This window comes from Euprymna scolopes, chromosome 1 (assembly GCF_053919585.1).
Source record: "Euprymna scolopes isolate OS-2025 chromosome 1, ASM5391958v1, whole genome shotgun sequence".
NCBI lineage: Eukaryota > Metazoa > Mollusca > Cephalopoda > Sepiida > Sepiolidae > Euprymna > Euprymna scolopes.
The window spans coordinates 126969716-126992215 of NC_136482.1; the positions used below are offsets into that span (position 1 = coordinate 126969716).

At 33.3% G+C, this 22500-nt stretch overlaps 1 protein-coding gene across 4 annotated transcripts in view; it reads left to right on the forward strand.

The window, feature by feature from the left end:
- The window catches only part of LOC145268443 (LIM/homeobox protein Lhx1-like), a 412426-nt gene that overhangs the window by 149840 nt on the left and 240086 nt on the right, over window positions 1-22500 (forward strand). For all 4 annotated transcript variants that reach the window (XM_080124171.1, XM_080124034.1, XM_080124098.1 and 1 more), the window contains exon 2: window positions 12278-12480. In XM_080124171.1, coding sequence (XP_079980297.1) covers window positions 12278-12480 — 203 coding nt within the window. The remainder of the gene's footprint in view (window positions 1-12277; window positions 12481-22500) is intronic.

Genomic DNA, 22500 nt, shown 5'->3' on the forward strand with positions numbered 1-22500 from the left:
TAAAACAGCTTCACTGAGCGTATGATTTGTAACAATTTTGATTACTCTACAGAAAATATTTATTTGAAAAGCGTGCATTTTTATATTCACCCAATATATATATATATATATATATATATATATATATAGTGTGGGTGTATGTGTGAGAGAGAGAGAGAGAGAGAGAGAGAGAGAGAGAGAGAGAGAGACCAAGGCAATACAGTTCGATGTATCGAATTATTTAATATACTTAATAAAAATGTAGTAATATTGCCACACTTTTCTATAACTTATTATAACATATTATGACGTCAGCACTGACGTAATTTTTGTCACAAACACTAAATACTCGTTGTAAATCTACATAAAATGGAAGTGCACAAAGATATGCAAAAAAAATTGTTGGAACTTCGAAAATGGACACTCACTGCCCACACTTCTTTGTTCAAATCAAACAAAGGGCGAATAGAATACATTAGTACGAAACACATACAACAGTGTATCTTATTGAAAAATATTATGCTATTCAAGCTTGGACTCTTTTACGAACTGAAACAATAATATTGGAAACAATTCCGTTGTATACAATAAAGTATAATGCATTATTTAGACATGAATATTTCAGCATTTATGTTGATTGTCAAATATCACGTGCTTTAACCAGTATTGCAAATATTCTGAATTCTAGAGAATCATTTACTAGTCGTATGTACAGCATTGAATCCGGGTTTAGGGAATAATTTGGTTTGTCATATAAATTTGTCGCTATTTATGTATGAGAAGGACAGTAACACTACGGATACACTGGTAGATAACGCAAACTTAATTTTGTAGTGGATTAACACTGTATTTAGAAAACAGAAAAAAGAAAAATACATTATGCATTGATAAAGATGAAGTTTAAGAAGGGCATGTAAGTCTACAGTGTATTATGATCAGGTTATAAATTATGTTTTCTCAAAATTTAATAGTAGTTTGTTTAAAAACAATTCTAATATACTTTTATCACAATTAATCACACACGCTCAAATATATTATTACATGAAGTTTAATCTTTAGAAAATAACAATAGTTCGCTAACATTGGATTAAAACAACTTTATATGCATATTAGTTACATGCATATTAGTTACAAAAATGGTAGTTTTGAAAAATCACAACGGTCCTGGATACGACTTTAAACTATATCCAATGGTGAGGCCCCAGCTTGCAGGCTTTGAGTAGTGTGGAGCTACCCTTTAATTGCAATTGCTCCCAGGTCCACTCTGATCCGGAGTGGTAGTACCTGTTAGGGTCCCAACTATGGGTTAAATAGAAACAGACTTGAAAACAACAAATATATTCTATTAAAAAAAAAATCTTCAAAGTATTTGGAGTCGGCAGTAAATAACCTGAAAAGGGTTGATATGCCGTAAAACAAAAACAACCAACCAACAACATCATAGAGTTAATCAGTAATGTAAATGTAAAGTTAAGTATGTAATATTACATAAGCAAATGCTTGTATCTGTTAATTTGCATGCCGGATCGTGTGAGGTGAGAATACACAAGACAGATTTGAAAGGAAATCAGTTGCACTTGGCAAATTTTGTAAATATTCTGATGTACAAAAGTTTCATATGCATTATTTATTTTAGATATTAAAACGGATCATTTTCTGATCCACGATGGTCTAGAGGTGCTAACAACTATCGTTTTCCAATATTTAATGACAAAGCTAACTATTAACATACAGCAATGCTAACATTTGCTTTCTTTATCCTAGTGCACTTAATGTCCTCATGGGCTAACACTGCTTAAAGGTCAATCTGGCGTTGGTTCCGTTAAAACAGCAGTCAATTTGTGTACCTGTACTAATTATAAAAAATCTCACTAACACCGAACTAATCCCTGCTGTGTATTTATTACATTACATGGATTCTGTGTTGCACAATTCTGTAACTTACACAACGTACATCAAGCTGTTAGATATACATATTCCAGATACTTTTAATGCAGATTTTCTTATATGTAGTAATTATCTAATAATAAATCAAATATCTTACCCACATATGTTTCTAGTGATTTCATTTGGATCATATGTCTGAGATCTATTGCAAACAGTGAACATTATAATTTAAATAACAGTAACTAAAATAGTAATGCTGGACAGAAGACAACTAATTCACGAATGGAAATAGTACGCGTATGTATATAAAGGATACTCAGAAATTAAATTTAATATATATATATATATATATATATATATATATATATATATATATATATATATATATATAAGAAATATGTTCTGAAAAATAAATAGTAATGTTTTTCACAGCTCAAGACTATTTGCGTAATTTAATGCCAAAGAACAAGGTTTGGTTGATGGTTGTTTTTGGTTTACGGCATATCAACCCTTTTCGGGTTATTTAATGCCGAATCCAAAGATTTTGAAGAACATTTTTTTAATAGAATATATTTGTTGTTTTCTAGTCTGTTTCTATTTAACCCATAGTTGGAACCCTAACAGGTACTACCACTCCGAGTCAGAGTGGACCTGGGAGCAATGGTAATTAAAGGGTGGCTCCACACTCCCCAAAGCCCACAAGCTGGGGCCTCACCACTGGATATAGTTTAAGGTCATATCCAGGACCCAAAGAACAAGGGCACTATTAACTTGAAACAAATCACCGTTTTCCTCTATAATCTGGGGTGAAAATTGAGGTTACATAACCTTTTGATAGGATTTAAATCGAGTCAATTGCATAATCAGTTGCGACATCCATTAGGCAAATTGTGCACTCTACATATACATAGTATAGATATAATAAGGTTGAAGTTAACCAAAGAAAAATTGTTATGCGAGTATAAAGTAAATAATGAAAGATATTTAAAGACAAAAACGAATTATTTCGAGAATGAAAGGAGCTTAATAATATTAATAAAGTTGTGTGACAAATATTTTGAGGTTTCTTTCGAAAAAATAAAATAGAAAGTGGAATTCCTCGGGTAAGCTGTACGATTCGCGAGGTCAACCTCCCTCTCTCTATCTCTATCTCTTGTTTTCCCTTCCTTTCTTTCTTTCATTCGTTCAGTTTTTTTTTGTTTTTTTTTTCACTTTTTTTGTCGGTACTTCCTTTTGTTCGTCCTGTTTCTACTCCACTGATGACACAACACACCTCGGGATGTTCCTTCCATTATGCTTTGATCGAATCTCTCGGTTGGCTCTTCATCAATGGCAGAGGCCAAACAAAACTAGAAAAAAAAAAACGGAAGAGAAATGAAGACAATCCAGTGGCGATGGTAGGAGTTGCATAGATAGACGAGTGGTGTGTGGGTTGGGGTGCAGAAATTCGAAAGTTAAAAAAAAAACAAAAAAACAAATGGGAGAATGTGACCGGACGAGATTTTTTATATAGAAGATAGACGTTACTAAAACCGAACCATCTCCATATATATATATATATATATATATATATATATATATATATATATATATATATATATATATATATATATATATTCGTTGTGTAAGAAAGGCATAAATATGCATATGAATGAATGCGAAAATACACGAATATTCATATATCAATTTTCACATACAAACAGAAAGTATGATTTGTACATTCGTATGACTGTAATTTGAATGAAATTTTTAATTTGTATTCTAATGAGGCTTGATCGGATTTGCGTGTTGTTATTTACAAAACATGATTAAAATGTGTTTTAATATATAACTGACCTGTAAACACACCATACAGCGCATTAAAACAAAGTCTTCTGATGTATATACTCGTATCATACACAAAAACCACCTGTATGTATGTACATATACATATATATATATATATATATATATATATATATATATATATATATATATATATAATGTGCGTGTGTGTAAGACAATCTAGTAAAAGCTGCAACAATGGAGAAATATACGGAATTGTTAGAAGAAAAACCGAATATGTAATCATAAAGCACATTTCACAAACAAATACTTTCAGCAAATGTTTCGGAGCTTACATCGGCTAAAAGATTAGAAGAATTAGTTTGAATAATAATTACACGATAATATGATGTTTATAACAAAATTAACCAATTTTGTTGATTTCTTATCATTTTGGAATAATAATTTCTTGTAAATCAAGACGGTCATTTCTCATTTAGTTTCCGTGTGAAATACAGTGGAGGGTTCAACTAAAGTCCTACTTCATGTCTTAAAACGTTGATTTTATAAATAAATGAAACACGTCCCCTTTCCCAAATTTACCAGTAAACTATAGTCCAATATATCTCTTTGTTGGTTTCTTTATCTCATCGAAATCAAAGACAAAAGAATAGTCTACTCTGGTGGAGTACCCAGCTTAGTGTTCTGCATTTATATTAACATTAGTAGGAGAAGGTGTATAATTCCTCGTATTACGGTGCATAACCCTGTGCAGGATATTTTAATTGCATTCAGATGCTATGTTATTTGGAATATTTGCCCAAGTTTTTTCTCTTCATGTCAGATTTTCCTGAGAAACCCTTGTACAGAAAGACTAAAAAATATTCAAAAATCATATTTAGTAGGGTTTTAAATTCTCCTTTATATTTTTCTCTTTTGTTTCATTTTACTTTGATTGAAGTTCTAATAAATAAAAGAATCCCTTCCTGCGGCTAACACTTACCGTATATACTTATGTATAAGTCGATCTTTTTTCAGTCTTTATTTCTGTTTTCTTTTTTCTTTCTTTTTTACTCACTCCGAATCTTCTCACCAAGAAGAGAAATAAAAAGTAAAAAATATACAAGTATATACGATAATCTCTATTACATTAATATTCGAACAGTTCATCAGTCATATTTTTTAATATTGAGTTATTCAAAAAGATAGGAATATTAATTTTCAAATCAGTTTTTTCCACAGTTTTTAGGATATAATAGTCTATTTTATTTTGGTTCATTGTTCCTACTGGGTTCCAGTCTAGTCTAGTGGGATATCTAGTGTAATGATGTTACTCTAAGCAACACTACTTAGAAAAAGTGTGCAAATCTTGTGTATGATAACAAATATCGAGGAAATTTTATATGGGCTTCCAATCTTTGTTTTTTCAATATTTAGTCAGTTAATTGGTAGGAGGAAATATTCTTATGCCAGCTTGTCCTATCTTGTGAAGATACACCTCAGACACTCAACGACGATGTTTAGTAGGCATTTAAGTTCTCACCAGTAAAGCATTTAAATACTTTCGAGTAGACATTCAAGAGTTCTCTCTCTTTCTACACCCCCACACATATATATGCTCTATCTTGCATATTGAGCAGTTCTTATTTAGATGGGGTAACTTATAAAATATTACCGCCAGTAATATTTTGTAAATGTTATAATCACAGGTTTCCATACCAACTGATTGTCAAATAAAAAAATAATTCTGAAGTGTATATATATATATATATATATATATATATATATATATATATATATATATATATATATATACATATATGTATATATATAGGGGGTGTATACGATGTTATATGATCGGCATTAAATAACGGATTCGGCATTAAATAACCTGAAAAGGGCTGATATGCTGTAAAACAAAACCAACCAACCAACCAACCTTCTTTCTCGCATCTATCTTACTTTCATTATCTTCATAATTCATACGTTTATCGCTATCTGTCCTACAATCTTTCTGCATTTCTGTACCCCATCATTTCTGTTTTATAATTCCGTTTCCTCTTTTAAAATACCACCTTTCTCCAGTCGCGTAAGTACAAACTGTTCTCCGTATGCTCACATCACCTAAATCACACACTGTCACTCTCATCAACTCCACCGAACCCTCCGATTTCGGTAGGTTATTGATAGAGAGTGGCCATGCGTAAAGCTGGCATTCGACCGATGAATGCGCATGGGGAAAGGGTGCTTCGTTGGATTTGCATCAAGCGGCGGTTCATGTGTGTGTGTGTGTGTGTGTGTGTGTGTGTGTGTGTGTGTGTGCGGCCACCTGTTTAGCTAAATGCGAATAGTCGATTCCACTTACAAGAAGATGGGCCAACATTTGGGTCTGCATGGACCATCTGTCATTTTTGCCGCTTTACACGCCAAAGACTGCTAACTACTAAGACGAGTTCGGCCATCATAAAAACAATGGCTCGTTCTATGCCTGTGACAAAACCTTCTGCATGCTTCTCAAGGGCATCAAATCTAACTTTATTTTGTTTTAAAAAGTGTAAATTTATATTTTCATTAAATATATTAACACAACTGGTATACGCAATCAATATTATTCAAGAACAATGTGATCCCAGGCACTTTAGTAATGGACTGTTCAAAAATATACAGATGAAGATGCAACTGGATATCATATAAAATGAATTTATCTAGGAGTTATAAACGTAAATCTATATAATTCAGACCATATATACTTTAATGATACGATCAGATAATATACGCATTTATCTGCATATATCTATCAATCCGTGTATCCGTGACTCATACTCTCTAACTTTCCCTCCACTCTTTTTCTCTCTCACTCTCTCTCTCTCTCTATATATAGATCTATCTATCTAGTGCTTGAAAGTATTTGCCGTGTCTGTGATTTGAAAAGAATGCTTTTTTTTCGATTCATTTTTTCAAACGAAATATAATCGTTAGAATTTTAAAAATTGTTGTGCGATTATGACGTAAAACGTTTGTTATATTTTCGAATAAACTATTGCCAGTAAAATTCAAAAATCAATGTTGCATATACAAAATGGAATATCAATTCATTATCAATATTATTCACCAAATTCTTGCTGGTAATGGATTTAAAAGGTCTCTTCGGTTTACAAAAGTTTGTTGGTTAAAGGAGATAAGTTATAAAAGATGTTGTGTGATTGTGTTGGAGTTTATACAGTGTGGAACGATAAATTTGTCGCCCTAAATAAAACAACACTACAGATGTTTAGAAAAAAATTAATCCAGGAAACTTGATTATGTAGTAGAGCTTACATCCCTTTAATATAGCCGCCTCCAGCCTCAGTCGCCGCCTCAGTATGGGTCCGGAACTAGGGGCATGCCTTTTCCACAAGCGCCTCCGTGAGTTGGCGAATACTCAGCGGATAGCGGCAATCAAGCTGACTTTGGTGTTTTGGTTGAGGTCATTGGGTGATGTTCTCGACATATGACTTAATGAAGTAGTTCAGCGGATATAGGCTAGGGAAGGAGAGGCCAGTGAGAGAAGGATACAAAGTCTATGCACTTCCTCTGAAGCCAAACTTTGGTCTCTGTGGACGTTTAGACCGGCGTTGAGTCCTGCTGCCACACCCAAGGTCTACCAGCGGCAATCTGGTTTTATCAGGAAATCATCACACCCTTTAGTACATCTAGGTACAGTTTGGTGTTGACTTTAAATCTGACTAAAAAGATGTGAGATGGTATCATGTGGCCCTCACTTGAAATCACACGAAAGACAAAAACGTAGCTGCATACTTCGTTGCACTGTGTCCTCAATCGTTGAACCTCCCGGATTTACATTTTGATGGTGCTGGCAACAGTCTTGTTGCCATAAATTTGATCAATAGAAAGCATGCGTTTTACAGTGTCGCATCTTCTATCTCGCTCGTTTAACATTGTGTCAATTTCACACATGATAGAATACTTTTATCCTGCTTATGAGTTGTACATCATTAGCCAACAAGTAGATGGTCTGACCACAAAAAAAAAAGAAAACTGGTTTTCATTATATAAAAATGGAATAATGTCGTCTTTTCTAGGACTTCAATTTTATCGGTCCATCCTATAATGCGTGCTGATTTAAAACGCCTTCGCTGACATCTATTCATATATATATATATATATATATATATATATATATATATATATATATATATATAATTGATCTAACTTGTTTAAAGTCAAACTAATGGTTATGATTGAATGAATAGATTTGTGTATGTAACTTTATATTTACCTACATTACAAATGGCAAAACCAGCTTACTCGTTATCCTTGATTGGATTGCGGGGTCTGCATATGCGCCATCATTTTACATTTATTCTAACAAGTCATTGTATTCAAAATATAATAATCATATAACAGTAAGAGCTGAAGAAGACTGGTGCCAAGGATCCCCATTCTCTATAGGATCACTGTTAATTGACAGAATTCCCATTACCTCGCCGCCACCAATTCATTTTTCTTTGTATTGCATTGTATAAATTTACTTGTTGAGAACAAACGAACGCAGTCGGGTATAGCACACATAAAACGAGCCCCGAGAGAACAGAAGTAAAGATGTAAGTCACGATAACATGTTTCGTTGAACTGGTTCACGACGATGACATCAAGTTCATAAAGATCACATTGCAGTCCTTTCTATTTCCCTTCCGACTATGAAAAAAAAGTGTTAAATCAAAAGACAAAGAAATTCTCCAACACGACACAGTAAACTGGTCCTGTGATCTTTGGTCCTTGACGACAACCCTCAATATATATATATATATATATATATATATATATATATATATATATATATATATATATATATATATATATAGTGTGTGTGTACAGCAGTCCAGTAATCAAAGTTACAGACTAAGCCCTGATAATCATGATAATAATTTACTTCTATAGGCGAATTGGCTTATGAGTAATAAAAAAAAGTTAAGAAAATATACAACAATCATAGTTATGAACATAGTATATTGATCTTCTTTGTGGAAAATTGTAAGCTCCCAGTAAGCTCTGAAAGAAGTTGGCTAAAATTTGGACTGTATTATAGGGAATATATATATATATATATATATATATATATATATATATATATATATATATAAACAAACAATAAAAAGTGTTTGCTTGCGTAGAGCATAAGTGGGCAATGGAAATATTGTCTTAAAACAAATATTATTTACTTATGTTACATTCTATACTTAAATATTGTAAGAAATAAAATCAGCTCGATTAATGGACTTTCAGATAAAGCACAGCTTTTCTAGTTACAATTTCATTTATATCGTTTCAAAAAGTCAAAATAATTATTGATTTTGACTCCTGGAAATTGTATAAATAATATTTTTAAAAAAATATTAGTCTCAGCTTTATATATCTAATGAAAAATAATAGTTTAAATTATATATTAATTCATTTAAAGTTCTAAAACATCGAATATAACGACAACTCTTTATTATTCTACGGACTTTAAAAATTTAGACTTTTGTGTACAGGAAAAATAATAATAAAATAAAGATATAGTATTGCATGAAATGTGAGGAGTCTTATCACTCGGACTCCAGGGAACATCACTGGTTATTGTTACTGATTATGGCCTGTGAGAGACCTTTTTAGTGTGGAATAATAATAAAAGCAATAATGCCTGTTGCCACCGAGATGTCAATGATTAATTATGGTTGCGATACCGCCAGTTAATCGAAAGGCGCAAATAATACAAAAAATATGTTAGGCTTACTGTCCCACTTACTCCAATGAACACCACTGATTATTTGAGAAAAAAACCGCTGATTATAGCCTGTGTTAGAACTTCTAAATGGGTATAATGATAGACATGGTAATAAAAATAATGAGAAGAAAGAGTAGTAGTAATAATAGTAATGATAATTAGAATAATAAATGTAACGTACGTGTGTTTATTTAGCGTTTTGTATAATCTAGTTTGTCATCTATTTGTGGAGTTATCACACGGATCATCAAACTATCCGTCTATGCTGAACGGGCTATTTTGCACGTCTCGTACTCTGATCGTCGAAATACGAAATAAAGAGGCCGTGATGTTCGTTGAGCTCATTCAAAGGGAGCGATAGAAATGAGATACTTCGATAAAGATCACGGTTGCCACGAAACTGGCGGGGGCCATGGCAGGCAGAGAAATGTGCAGCAAGCCCAATCTACTATGTAAGAAAAGACGAAATATCTATAAATATAAAAGAAACGACAGACAACGCCGTGTGTGTAGACATTGTAATACATGTTCAGAATGAAGACACCAATGAAAATGCTCACCAAATCAATATCCATACTGTGACTAAAATATTAACGCAAATGTTCATTTAAGGCTTTAAAATAAACATAATCGTAATAATATTATTTACTAGCGGGACCTGTGAAAATTCCACGGGCGACTCATTCACATGTAATATATGTAGGTACAATGTAAATGGATACGCTCTGATATTATTGTAGCTTTTTTGTTAAAACTGCAAAAGTATTTATCTAAGCTAGCACGAACGCCCGATAAAGCCTGGTCGTAAAATACGCTTAAATGTAAGATTTTAATTCTTGCAGATTTTGTATATATTATTATAAATTAATGTTCTATCGATTTTTATATGTTATAAAGTTGCGATTTAAAAAATAAAAAATATATATATACCCATAAGACTTGGGTGCATTAGTTTGAATCAAAACCGAAATAAAAGCTTATTAGAAATGTCTTTAATCGACCAGATTTGTCTTTATTGAACTGATATTTTTTCTGGATATTGCAAGAAAGTTGTGTGGGCCAGAAAAATTAATAAACTGACAAAAATATAAGTTTATTAATATTTTTCAAAAATAAGTTAATAGTATTTAAATGTATACCTAAGCCAAATGAGATTAATAAATAATTAATAATAAATAATTATTAATAAATAATTATTAATAAATAATTATTAATAAATAATTATTAATAAATAGTCAGAAAGTAATACAGTCTAATGTATAGAATGAAAATAATAAAATCATATTGTAACAAACGTGCAATTTACTCTTGAAGCCCAGAACCTCTTGACAGACAATACCCTTTTTTTGCTATGTTTCTTTCGAATGTTACCATTTTACGTTTAATCGCTGACTTTTTTCGTTGGTGTACTGCTGCTCACCAAAATTGTTTATTTCTTTCTTTCAAGATACCGCCTCTATTTTTTTTCAGGATTGCTAAACTAGCATTCATAAGACAAATTTCGTTGATACAATATGTATTGAAGCAGTGTGGACTTCAAAACTTGAATTTATACTTTTTTTTTCAAACATAAGGTACGAATTAAGCAATGAAGGAATAAGCAGAATATCAAATAGAAAAGCATCTATTATTTTCAAGTCCTCATAGAAATTATATTTGGTGTGAACTTCATAATATGCATAATATTTATTAACATTAGATTCACAAAAGATATAAACAAGTGGACCTAGGTGTTACGTTCGACTGCCGCATAACTGTTTAGATTTTTTTTATTTTAAGATTCACATTCCACGACCTGTTTCTTACAAAGGTTTAAGATTGATGCTTGCTGGGTCAAAATCTATCAAAATAACATCATAGTTGGTTTGTAATGACCATGAAGTTGTATCTATTTAGCTCTTTACGTCAAGTAATCCATTGTTTGTATGGCGCATAGTCCATGGAAATGTACATCTATAACTGCTTATCATAAGTTGCATAGATTTATTACATTTATCGCATCAATTATTATAATGATGATAATCCATAATAATTATCATACTCATAGTAGTAAAGTTAACTCTAATAAATAATAATGATTAGAACTTTCTTTACGTTTTAAAAATTGGTCTCCCTGAGCTCAAATTATAATTATTAATAACTAAATTAACAAAATATAACCGATTCTTCAGGCGACTTCTTTGATAGTCTAAGTTTCATTTATAATGCTCCTGTTTAATCGATTGCATATTTAAATTAATATATACTATCGATTGAGAATAGTATACACGGGCTCAGCACTATGAAATTGAGCACTCTCCATTTTCAGCTACTAGGCTATATTACATGTGTATATATATATATATATATATATATATATAATGAACTCTTTTTCTGGGTCAACGGCCAACTAGCAGCATGTATATTTGTGTGTGTGTATGTTTATTGGGGTGGAGAGGGCTCCCCTAAGCCGTGGTGAAGGCAACTTTTCTAGGAGAAGCAAATCTCTGATTTTAAAAAAATATAAAGCGGAAGACCAGTACCCGCATTTAGCTCGTCTGCAGTTTAATTTGTTGCTGGCTATCTTGCTCTTGCTTGTTGCTGGATCTCAACATTTTGAACCGAGAGAGAGAGATTTGGCTGTCGCACAAGGCTAAGACTCTGTGACATCATCTTTGTATAGATGCTCCCTCAGGCATTTGGGTTCATGGATTTTAAATGTCTGAGGGAGTGGCACTCGTCTGACAAGACGTTGAAATCATCATATATATATAATGCGTGTATATATGTGTGTGTATGTGTGCACTGAATATTATTTAATTAGTAGGTAAATAAATTATATGTTTTATAAACAAGTACGATTACAATGAGGATTATTTCAATTTTCTTTTCTTTTTCCAGGAGATTTGGTACGAAGTGTGCTGGTTGTTCCCAGGGCATTTCACCAAATGATTTAGTTCGTCGAGCACGGAGCAAAGTATTCCATCTCAAATGTTTCACATGTATGGTCTGTCGCAAGCAATTATCAACTGGCGAGGAACTTTATGTACTCGATGAAAATAAGTTCATCTGTAAAGATGATTATCTACACAGTAAATTCTCAGGTAAGCCAGATATTTCCTTTCATTGCTACATCTAAACTATTTTAAACTTTCTAGACGCCCGGTGTTGCCTGGTCGTACAATAGACTTAAATATATTTAAACTTATGCAGGTTGCGTATACATTATTCAATATAAGATGTATTGTATAACATTATGTATTATGAGGAATAATTTGCCCGGTGAACGAAGAAATTTGCGGCGATTTTAAATGATACTTCTTCTGTTATCGTAAATTGCACTCGTTAATAAGAAAAATTAAAATAATGTAAAAGGTACGCAGGCTTGAACAGCGGATCATTGGATCTGTAGTAAAATGCTCTACCAATAAGATTTATTTCAAGATGACAATAAATCTGTTTTATTAAGAAAAAATTATTTGTTAAACTTTATTATCTCCCTTGTTTGTCTAACGTACACAAGTTTCACCGTAATTATTTTTTTTAAATCTATAAGAAAAAAAACAAACTATTTTTAGAATCGGATTTTTTTTATTTTCGATATTTATCGGATGAATTTCTGTAGAAAATATTTCTAGGAACACTGCCAGACAAATAAATTACCTTTGTGTGAGATTTGCAAAAGATAAGCTTAGCCGTTTCGGAAGCTATGAGAAAGACCCCCCCCCACACACACACACACTCAAAGTAAATTTCATATTATAGTAGAGATTATCAATCTGGTCTACATGACAGAATGCCGGCCTCACATTTTCATAACTGGATTAGATATCTTAAATAACGTATCGACTGATATTTGTCAGAGGCTTAGCATACACAAATAATCGTACATTTTAGTGTGTAATCTCGTATTTTGCTTGCTACCTAAATATAATATCCAAACATTTTGAAGTAAGGTGTAACTTATCGTAATTATTATACATTATATCATCTTATTTAGTATTAAAACTTGACATTAGAAAGGACCTGCCCTAATATCCATTTTTAAGGAATGGAATGTCCTCACGTTCAAATGTTGTCAACTTATAAATAGCATAACACCTTGCAGACACCGTTCATGGAATATATCCACCCACGCACACATATACACACATGCACACACATATACTCTACATATATTTACACATATATGTATCATATACACATATATATATATATATATATGTGTGTATATATATATATATATAATATACATATACTAAGAATTATCAAATAATATATATTTAAAAAGCAAATTCATCAAGTTAGAAAAAGTTAAATACGGTTTCGAGGAGAAATTTTATATATTTAAAAAAAAGAACCAGAATAACAGTTTCATATGATTTCATTATTTAATTTGGTCATTAAAAAAATAGGAAAACAAAATTTTTCCATGCTATGTCATTTCGAAGATAAATGCTTCTCGTCAAAAAAGTACAAGAATTATATAAACTGTCAAATTTAAATATTTTTTTATTTTTCATTTTATATAGTTGGCTAAATTGTTGTAGGTAGTAGAATATATTTTCTGCCACTATTCATTTTCTGGCCTTTAATTTCTTCTTTTGAAGATTCTTTGTGCATTCTCCCTTCTTTTTTTTAGATGGGACCACGAAGTTTAAATGCAATTTACGTCTGACATTTGAGGGGGCACTTCATCACTGTAATCTCTTTTTTCTCTAACCAATTCATTGGAAGATTTGACGTCTGGCATGGCGCATTGTCTTGATGGAGGATTACATCACTTGGAATGTTATTATGAAATATCTCAAAGACATCCAGCATGTTAGTACCAATTGTGGAGTTCATTTTGCCTTCACACAGATAGAACAGTTCAGCGCCTGAGAAAACCTGATACAACCCTAAATCATGACGCATCATCCTTCACATTTGACTGAAGGAATCAGGCTGAAATGACCCTCTTCCCTTTACGGTGAATATAAACCGCTCCAGAGGTGCCAAGATCTATTAAAAATGAGAATTTGCTACAATTTTTGATTAGATGTCATGGGTGTGTATTCATATGAAAATAGAAATTGTTTCTTTGAAAGTTTAGGAAATAGAAGCTGCTAATTTACACAAAGTTTCTTTTGTCAGATCAAACAATTTTGACCGAATCATCAGGTTCCAATTGTCATTGTATTTGCAAATTCCAGTCGTTTCTTCTTGTTGTACTTCGGCAAGAATGACTTCTTACTTGTTTTCATAGTTTTAATCCCGCGTCTAATAACATTCATCTCATTGTTTCTGCTGATATGTTTCTATTTGCATATTGCCTAAGTTGAACAGCACAGCCAGAAGACTATTTTCTCATCTGCAAGGGATGCTGCTTTCCAGGATCTCTCTTCACTTGCCGTTGTAGACGTTTTATCGCCTTGTCCTCTTCTGCTGTTGAAAGAATTGGTTTCCCCTGAACATTTTAATCAGGGTTTGAACTACCTTACTTGGGCATTCCATATTCAAATAAATTTATCCCCGAGAATATCCTTCAGCAGATGAAGCAACAATGTGTGCCGCTTTAACCTCTGACAGCTGCTTCATTGGAGGCATTTTCAATTAAATATACTATTATAGCACTGGCAGCAATCAAATATTATGTCAGAAATAAGAAACAACTTTTAGCATGACAATGAACCATTTTGAATATTGTAATTAATTTATTATGAAACTCAATAAAACTTTGAAACAGGCTTTACCAAAAATAAACACTACAATCTACTGTTAAATATTTTACATTTGCTCTCAATCGTTAACTTTACAAATGCGTAGGTTTAGTAGTTTTTTTTATAAGTGTTGCATAGTTTTTACCATGGCTGTATATGCAGTAACTATATTCTTACTAAGAAATATATGTACATATTTGATGAATATTCAACATATATATCTTACAATGGGCGGAAGTAATTGTTCGACTAATGTCTAACGAAGGAATATTTTTCAATAATTTTTCTTCCTAGTATTTTTAACAATTTACATAATGAATATATATATATATATATATATATATATATATATATATATATATATATATATATATATAATGTGTGTGTGTGACTTTACTATTACTAAGAAACCCTAGGACCTGTCAAAGTAGATTTCCGATTGTGACCATATGTAAAATTGGCCTGGATTTCTATGTTAGCTTTAGTAATAGTGGGTTGGGTTCTATCGCTTTTCTATTGGGAAAGTCAGCCAGTTATGATGGCCGAAGAATGGCTGCTCCAAGGGAATAAAAGAAAGCAACAAAATAAAAAAAACAATAGAATGAAAACTCAGAAAACAAAAGAGCCAAAGTGAAAAGACGAAAACAAAACTGGAAGAGCCAACAACTGAGTAAAGAGGCGATCAAATAGAACGCACGCCCAAACTACATGAACTGTGTGAGCGGGCGGACAACGGGAAACGTTAAGCAGGTTTGGAGAGGGGGAGGCGTCCTGCTTTTATTGTACCCGGCCTGGCCAAATACTTCTTGCACAACTACTGTCCCTGAAACAATGGCCACCCACTTCACGCACCCTGGGCAGCTGGATCGACAGCTAGTCATCGGTAGAGCAAGGGTAGCAGAGAAAAGTTTAGCATTCGCCCAAAAGTTGTGAAATGACAAGTGGCAAAAGAAAACAATTTAAAAAAATGGCGATGCAAAGTAAATGTAAAGAATAATAAACTATCGGTTTTGTATTGTTTGAGTGACGCAGAGATGACGTTTCAATTTTTTTTCCGTCTATGGTGGGTGGTTGTTCGCATTTTGTGTCTGAGTGGAATACAATCGAGAAGCCAACAAGGAAAGCATTGTTACTTTTTGGCACTCAAGATGCAACATTTTGTCTTGTTTTTCTTTTTTTACAATTTGGTAGATTTTATATAATAAAAAAAAAAACATTTATCTAACAAATCTGTACATGTGTAAGGTCGACTTTCTACTTCGGACTCTCAATACGATTTCGAGTGTATACATTTAGTCGGTGTAATCATGTAGTCTTACAAACTAGAAATTTTACATACTCACATACTCATTTATTCCATCAATATTAACGAGTTGGTATTCATCGTCAAGGCGCGAAACTATACGCTTACTTCTTTTCTTAGTCTCTACTGCCATGTTCTAATTCAGTTGATCATACTATTTCTATCTTTCTCTCTTTAATTGGTTAAAACACCTCTTTCACCTTCCTGTATTATATATACCTACAAAATCCCCATTCGTGTATGCATCTGAGCTATTGCACTCTCAATTAGTCTCTTCCTCTTGAGCAATGTTACAAAAATGCATCTGCCCTTATAGGTCTTGGATTCTCTCTCATCGTCGCAACTTTAAATCCCTGGTCTTGTTTGTAAATACGCCAATGAAGTATGCCTCGACGAATCTGCTACACTTGTGGCTCTCACCGTAAATACCTACCTCTAGCCCGACAATCAGAAACCTGTCACCCCTTTAATATAGAGGTTTGTCATATGCCGAAAACATTGTTAATAAATTTTGTTTCCTTGAAATGTTCACGTTCGGAATTCTGTACCTGCTCCCTGTTTAAGCGACTGTAGCAAAATGCAGGAATTTGTGTATCACAGCGAATGTATTTATTCTTTGTGTTTATTATTCACATGATTCACCGTGGCCTTAGCTGTAGTGATTTGAATATTTACTAATAGTAACTTACGATTCTAAATAAAAGAAGTCAGCGTAGATATTTCATATTATGATACCAACATAACAAGCATTACTTTCGTCTTTTTAAGGGGGCGTAGCATTTACTATGTCGTAAAGGAAACACCCTACCGATCATTTTAGGCGAGCTGTAATATTAGATGGGTCGGCTCATAATGATAACACGCTATCAGGATTTACCTCTTTCTGGGAGCAGGTCGAATAGTGATATTTTTATTCCGTAACCATGACATCTTCCCGGGGATTACTTTAATCTTTTACCTCTGCTAGTTCATTTAATTTATATTGAAATGTCTGTTATTGTCGATTCTTAAATCTACACAAATCTAATCCTTTTAATTCTGCTAAGAGCCCGACGAATAATAGCCGCAGCCATTTTCCGGGATTGCTTACCTGGAGGGGATTGTACTGAAATGTAACCGAGGTTACATTGCGACATTGGTGAGTTCAAATACATGGAGATAACCTTCAGACGATCTGTTTTCTAATTACAGGTTGGAACGATAAATTAGTCGTGCAAAAAAAAAAGAACAATACACCTTTATTTTAAAACCTTTTTTAAGAAAATCAATTCAGGTTGCTTGGGTATGTAGTACACCTGACATCTATTCAATGTAGCTGCCTTAGGCTTCAATCAATGGCTGAATACGCGCCCGGAACTGGAAGCATGCATTTTCCCCAAGCGTCGGCCGGAGCTCTATTATTACTTGGCGGATGGCGATCACAATGGTGATGTACTTGTCGTATAATCAAACGAAGTAGTCCAGCGGACTCAGCTCGAGTGACGATGGAGGTTAGTGAGAGAAATAGTACACAATCCTAGCACTCCTTCTGAACACAAGCCTGGGTCTCTTTGGGCATGTAAGCTGGTACAGAGAAACGCTGCCACACCCAGAGTCTGCCAGCGCCACTTGATTGAACCAGAGGAGAATCAGACTCCTCGGCACATCCAGGTACACTTTGGTGTTAACTTTCAAGCCCACTTCGAAGATGTTAGGTGTCATGATATGGCCCTTATATGTAACCACACCGAAGACCTAAACCGTGACCGGAAACTTCAATGAGTTGTACCCTCAAGGGTAAAACCGTACTGATTTGCATTTGAGAGTGTCGGCAATTTTCCCGTTATTATAACTTGAATCGTTAGAGAGCATTAGTTGAACAGCGGCGGATTTATGTTTTCGCTCGTTGAACATGGTGTCACTTTCAAACCTGGTAGAACGCTCTAATCGCTCTTGGGATTTATACACAACTGGTCAACTAGTAGTGGTCTGTATTAAAAAAAAAGTGAAAATGATTTTTCATGAAATGGATATGGGATCATATCTTTTCTAGTGCGACAATTTTATATTTCCTTTCTGGATATGATTTTAAATAGGAGAAAACCAATGGCAACCACAGCACCTACCTGGTTACAAAAGTGATTCTCAGATTAATTGTATTTAACGCTGTTATTTGGAATCATTTACATAATGTGTTTTATTTATTTCTGTTTTTTTAAATAAGCATTTCCAATAGGAAATAGTATCAACGGTATCATACGTTTTCTCTTATTCATTTAATGCCTAAAAACAGTGTATTTACCATTCCGTAGCGTACAATCATCTCGTATGTAAATATACAGAAATAAGTGTAAAGACAACACATTTGTTTCATAATTATGTATTGAAATAAATTCTTATCGAAGGTTATATCTGCATCCATTTTGTGTTTTTCAAATCCAACAATGCTATGTTTCTATATTTGTTCTTGTTTCTTCAATTTGTTTCCCCTGAGGAATCATCATTTGTATTCGTATTTCTTAGGTATTATATATCTTTCAATCAATCAACCTTTCTTGCCTTATATATATATATATATATATATATATATATTGAATGCTGCTGTTTTACTTTTCCGCTTGCCTGGTTCTGTCATTACTTTGGAGTTTGTTCCCTTCAAAATGCTCTTGTGCGTTTCATTTCAAATTCCACCGATTAACAATGTTCCCCCAGGTTGCCTACTTTCATTTAAACTTCTCGTGCACTCTTTCCTGGCAAAAGATTATTAAACAAAATACGCATATCTACGTATCTCAATTCGTCATCACCATCTTGTTATGCGTTTTCTTTTGTTTATTGTGTTTTATCAAACATTTGTTTCCCCTTGTTAGTATATTTTAATAAACTATCATTGCAAAAAAAAAAAAACGCCCACACACACATAAAGTACTAGGGTAATATCGGTCTCAGGATAGATAACATTTATTCCATAAAAAAGAACAGTATAATTTTACAGCGATTAACCCAAGATATAATGCTCCTACATTATATCTCTAGAATCCATATTCGGATTTACATCAAAAATCTATTTCGTAAATAAGTATAAAATGTAACGGTGGAAGAACTTTGTAAATTAGTGTCTGAGAATTATGACTCAAAACCAATACGATATATTTAAATGTTCAAATGCGTAGTTATCCCCATATATCTCCCACCAAAACAAAACAAAAAACTTTGAATATACTTTTAAGAAATCACGCACTATAGAAATATTTATTAATCCATGTTTTATGCAAAAAATCTGAAGTTTCCTGAAGGTATTCCACCTCTTACTTACATGTTTGATTAAAACTGAAACTAAATATAGACCATATTACCCTCTTAATCTAGCAGCTGTGTTTTCCCAAAATGTAATGGTCGGGTAAATAATTTGGGTGCATCCTATACATATACGCATATACACATAACAAACAAAAAAATGTAAAATTGTGCCCTTGGCAAAAGGAACAATTAAAAGAAAATATTATCGATACAAATTATGAGAAAAGCATTTTGCCATAAAAACAGACATTTAGTCTAACTAGACTAGTAATTACAGCCTCATTGTTTTTAAACACGAGCTAGGTAAAAGATGTCGTAGTCTGCCGGAAAGATGACCTGCGGTACAGACTTCCACGGACGGACAGCTTAGGAAAAAGGCTTTTGTTCATAGAATTTTTGTTTAGATTTAGGCACAAACAGTGCTGTAAATTGTTAAGAGTATTTGTAGCTTAACAAGTGTTTGTTGCAAAGGCGTCTATAGATTTAGGCGCAGCTGAGCACTTGTGCTCGTAAAAATAACGACAGAGAAAAACGCGCAAAGGCTCTTCCATAAGAAAGATGTTGCAACCGGTAAAAAAGATAACATAATACATTTCGAAGCCGGTTTTGAACACTGTCCAAGCTTTTAATGTGAACAAAGATGTTGTTGCCCAATTCCCCACCATAGTGGTCCCTATATGAATATTCTCTGCTATCACTGTAGCCTCGTGCTTCATAGGCACTAGGCCTTGCTTGTGAACAAAGGTAAATGAAAAATTTAGAACAGTATGTAATATAAAGGGACCAGACGAATAAAAGGAAATGCTTATATTAAGCACTGAAGAGAAGTGCGCATGCAGCAGAAACGTTTCGAGAAGAGGAAAGCGGTCGGGGAAAGCAGTTTCGCATTCTTTGGTGCTCTGAGAGCTGCCGTCTTTTCTCTGCCCATTCGACAAACCATAATTACTAAATATTGATTTCTACTGTTGTAGTCCAACCGACCCCAAGCATTCGGTTCTTTCCTGTCTTCATTGCCACCCCCACTTCCAAGCGCCGACCCACCCTGCAAGCCTGCCAACACACCAGCCAGCTTCCGACCCAAACCGCCTTCTGCTCGTGTGCCTCAACCACACAAGACATCTTGGCCTTCGACAGCGTCTTTCGTTTGCCATCGCACAAACCGTCGCTGCAAAATACCGTCGTCATCATGATCGTTATTCAAATTCTGTTTTTGTAGTGTTATCTGGAAGAAAAAACAACAAAATCAAATACAAATCAAAGAAAAAAAAACTACGGCAGTTCAGTCATCAATGTACTGACTCTCTGCAGTGTTTCTGAGATTTTGTTCATTGTAATGTTTTGTTCTGTTATTTACTTACAACAACAAAAAAATGCACACTCTTGGGCGCTTTTCATCTAGCTCTTTCGAGTGAACTGTTGTTGAAGAAAAACATACATTCACATTCTATGGATTTTTTTTATTTTGAACTGAAAAATATTCTTGAAGACTTATAATTTCTTTAACTTACATATAAAATTTGTTATCTTAATTTCATAATAAAATTAAAAATAATGTTCAGTTATGTTTCGAATACTTAATTGCTCATGTGAAATGTCATGCTTCACATAACCGAAATGACAATTTATACGCGTATAATATATATGTATGTATGTGTATGAGCGTATTTTTCTATGGGTTTTATTAAATTAATAAGTTGAACAAATTTTTAAAATATAATTATGAAGTTTTTATTATCATTAGAACTAAATTTTTACGTTTTTAATTTTAAAGGGGAAAATCATACGCCCATTACTATAGACTAGAATTGTAGAATATGTTCTAATACTACACTGCATCTTTTCTGTCCTCCTTCAGTAAAAGATAAATCCGTCTAGGTTGTGGCAGCATTCACCCCATTAAAAACTGGTATTATATACCTACGAGTGATGCCATTATATAGTGCCATATTACGGAGAAAAACAAAAGCCGTCAATGTCTTCATCAAAAGGAAACCTTGCACTACCTTGATAAAATGGTAGAGAGAGACACATAGATAGTTGATGGAAAGACCATTCATTAAGCGCTTGATATATTCGCGGTTACTCTTAGTAATATATCCAGGTATTTGTCAACATATTTGCATATTGGAATATACTGAGTTTTGTATTTCTCCCATTGACTCTTATGTTACCGTATGTGTTTTAAACAACATATACAACAGGGTTGGTCCACACATAACGTATCTAGAACAGAAGGATATAAATCTAACGCTAGTTTCGGACAAAATTTGGCCCTTTCCTTCCTTCATTCGTGAGATATACGGAACTATTGTTCTGACCGTAGTGGTTTACATTGGAGATTTCCTTCTTGATTAATTGCGTGCGTTCATGTTTCGTGAACGCTGCTGGCGTGACATTCCACATTTACCTCTGGGAAATATAGAAATCGATCACCGTTGTAGATGTTAACTGAAACACAAATACTATGTAAAATAAAAAACACACACACGGGCGTCTCTATTGGCTTAATGCGGTGAGTAAGAATTCGCCATGAACGCAGTTGTTGGATAGTTTACAATTAAAGTGCCCCAACGCTGAGATAATATATTAGAATAGATATTCCAATTCTTTTCTACGCCGCGTTGTTTTTATGAATATAATCAACCAACAGAATAAATGTAAGAAACTACGGAGAGATTATGCTAATTATCTCTATTTCTATTTTTTGATTTCTCAAGATATACTGAAATTTGAATCAGATGCCGTCCAAATGATCTAAAGTGCAGATCCCCGTGTCGCACCAGAAGGCTGATTTTGTGATAGTGATCGGAGTAATCAATTTCTCGGTTGGATGAAACAGC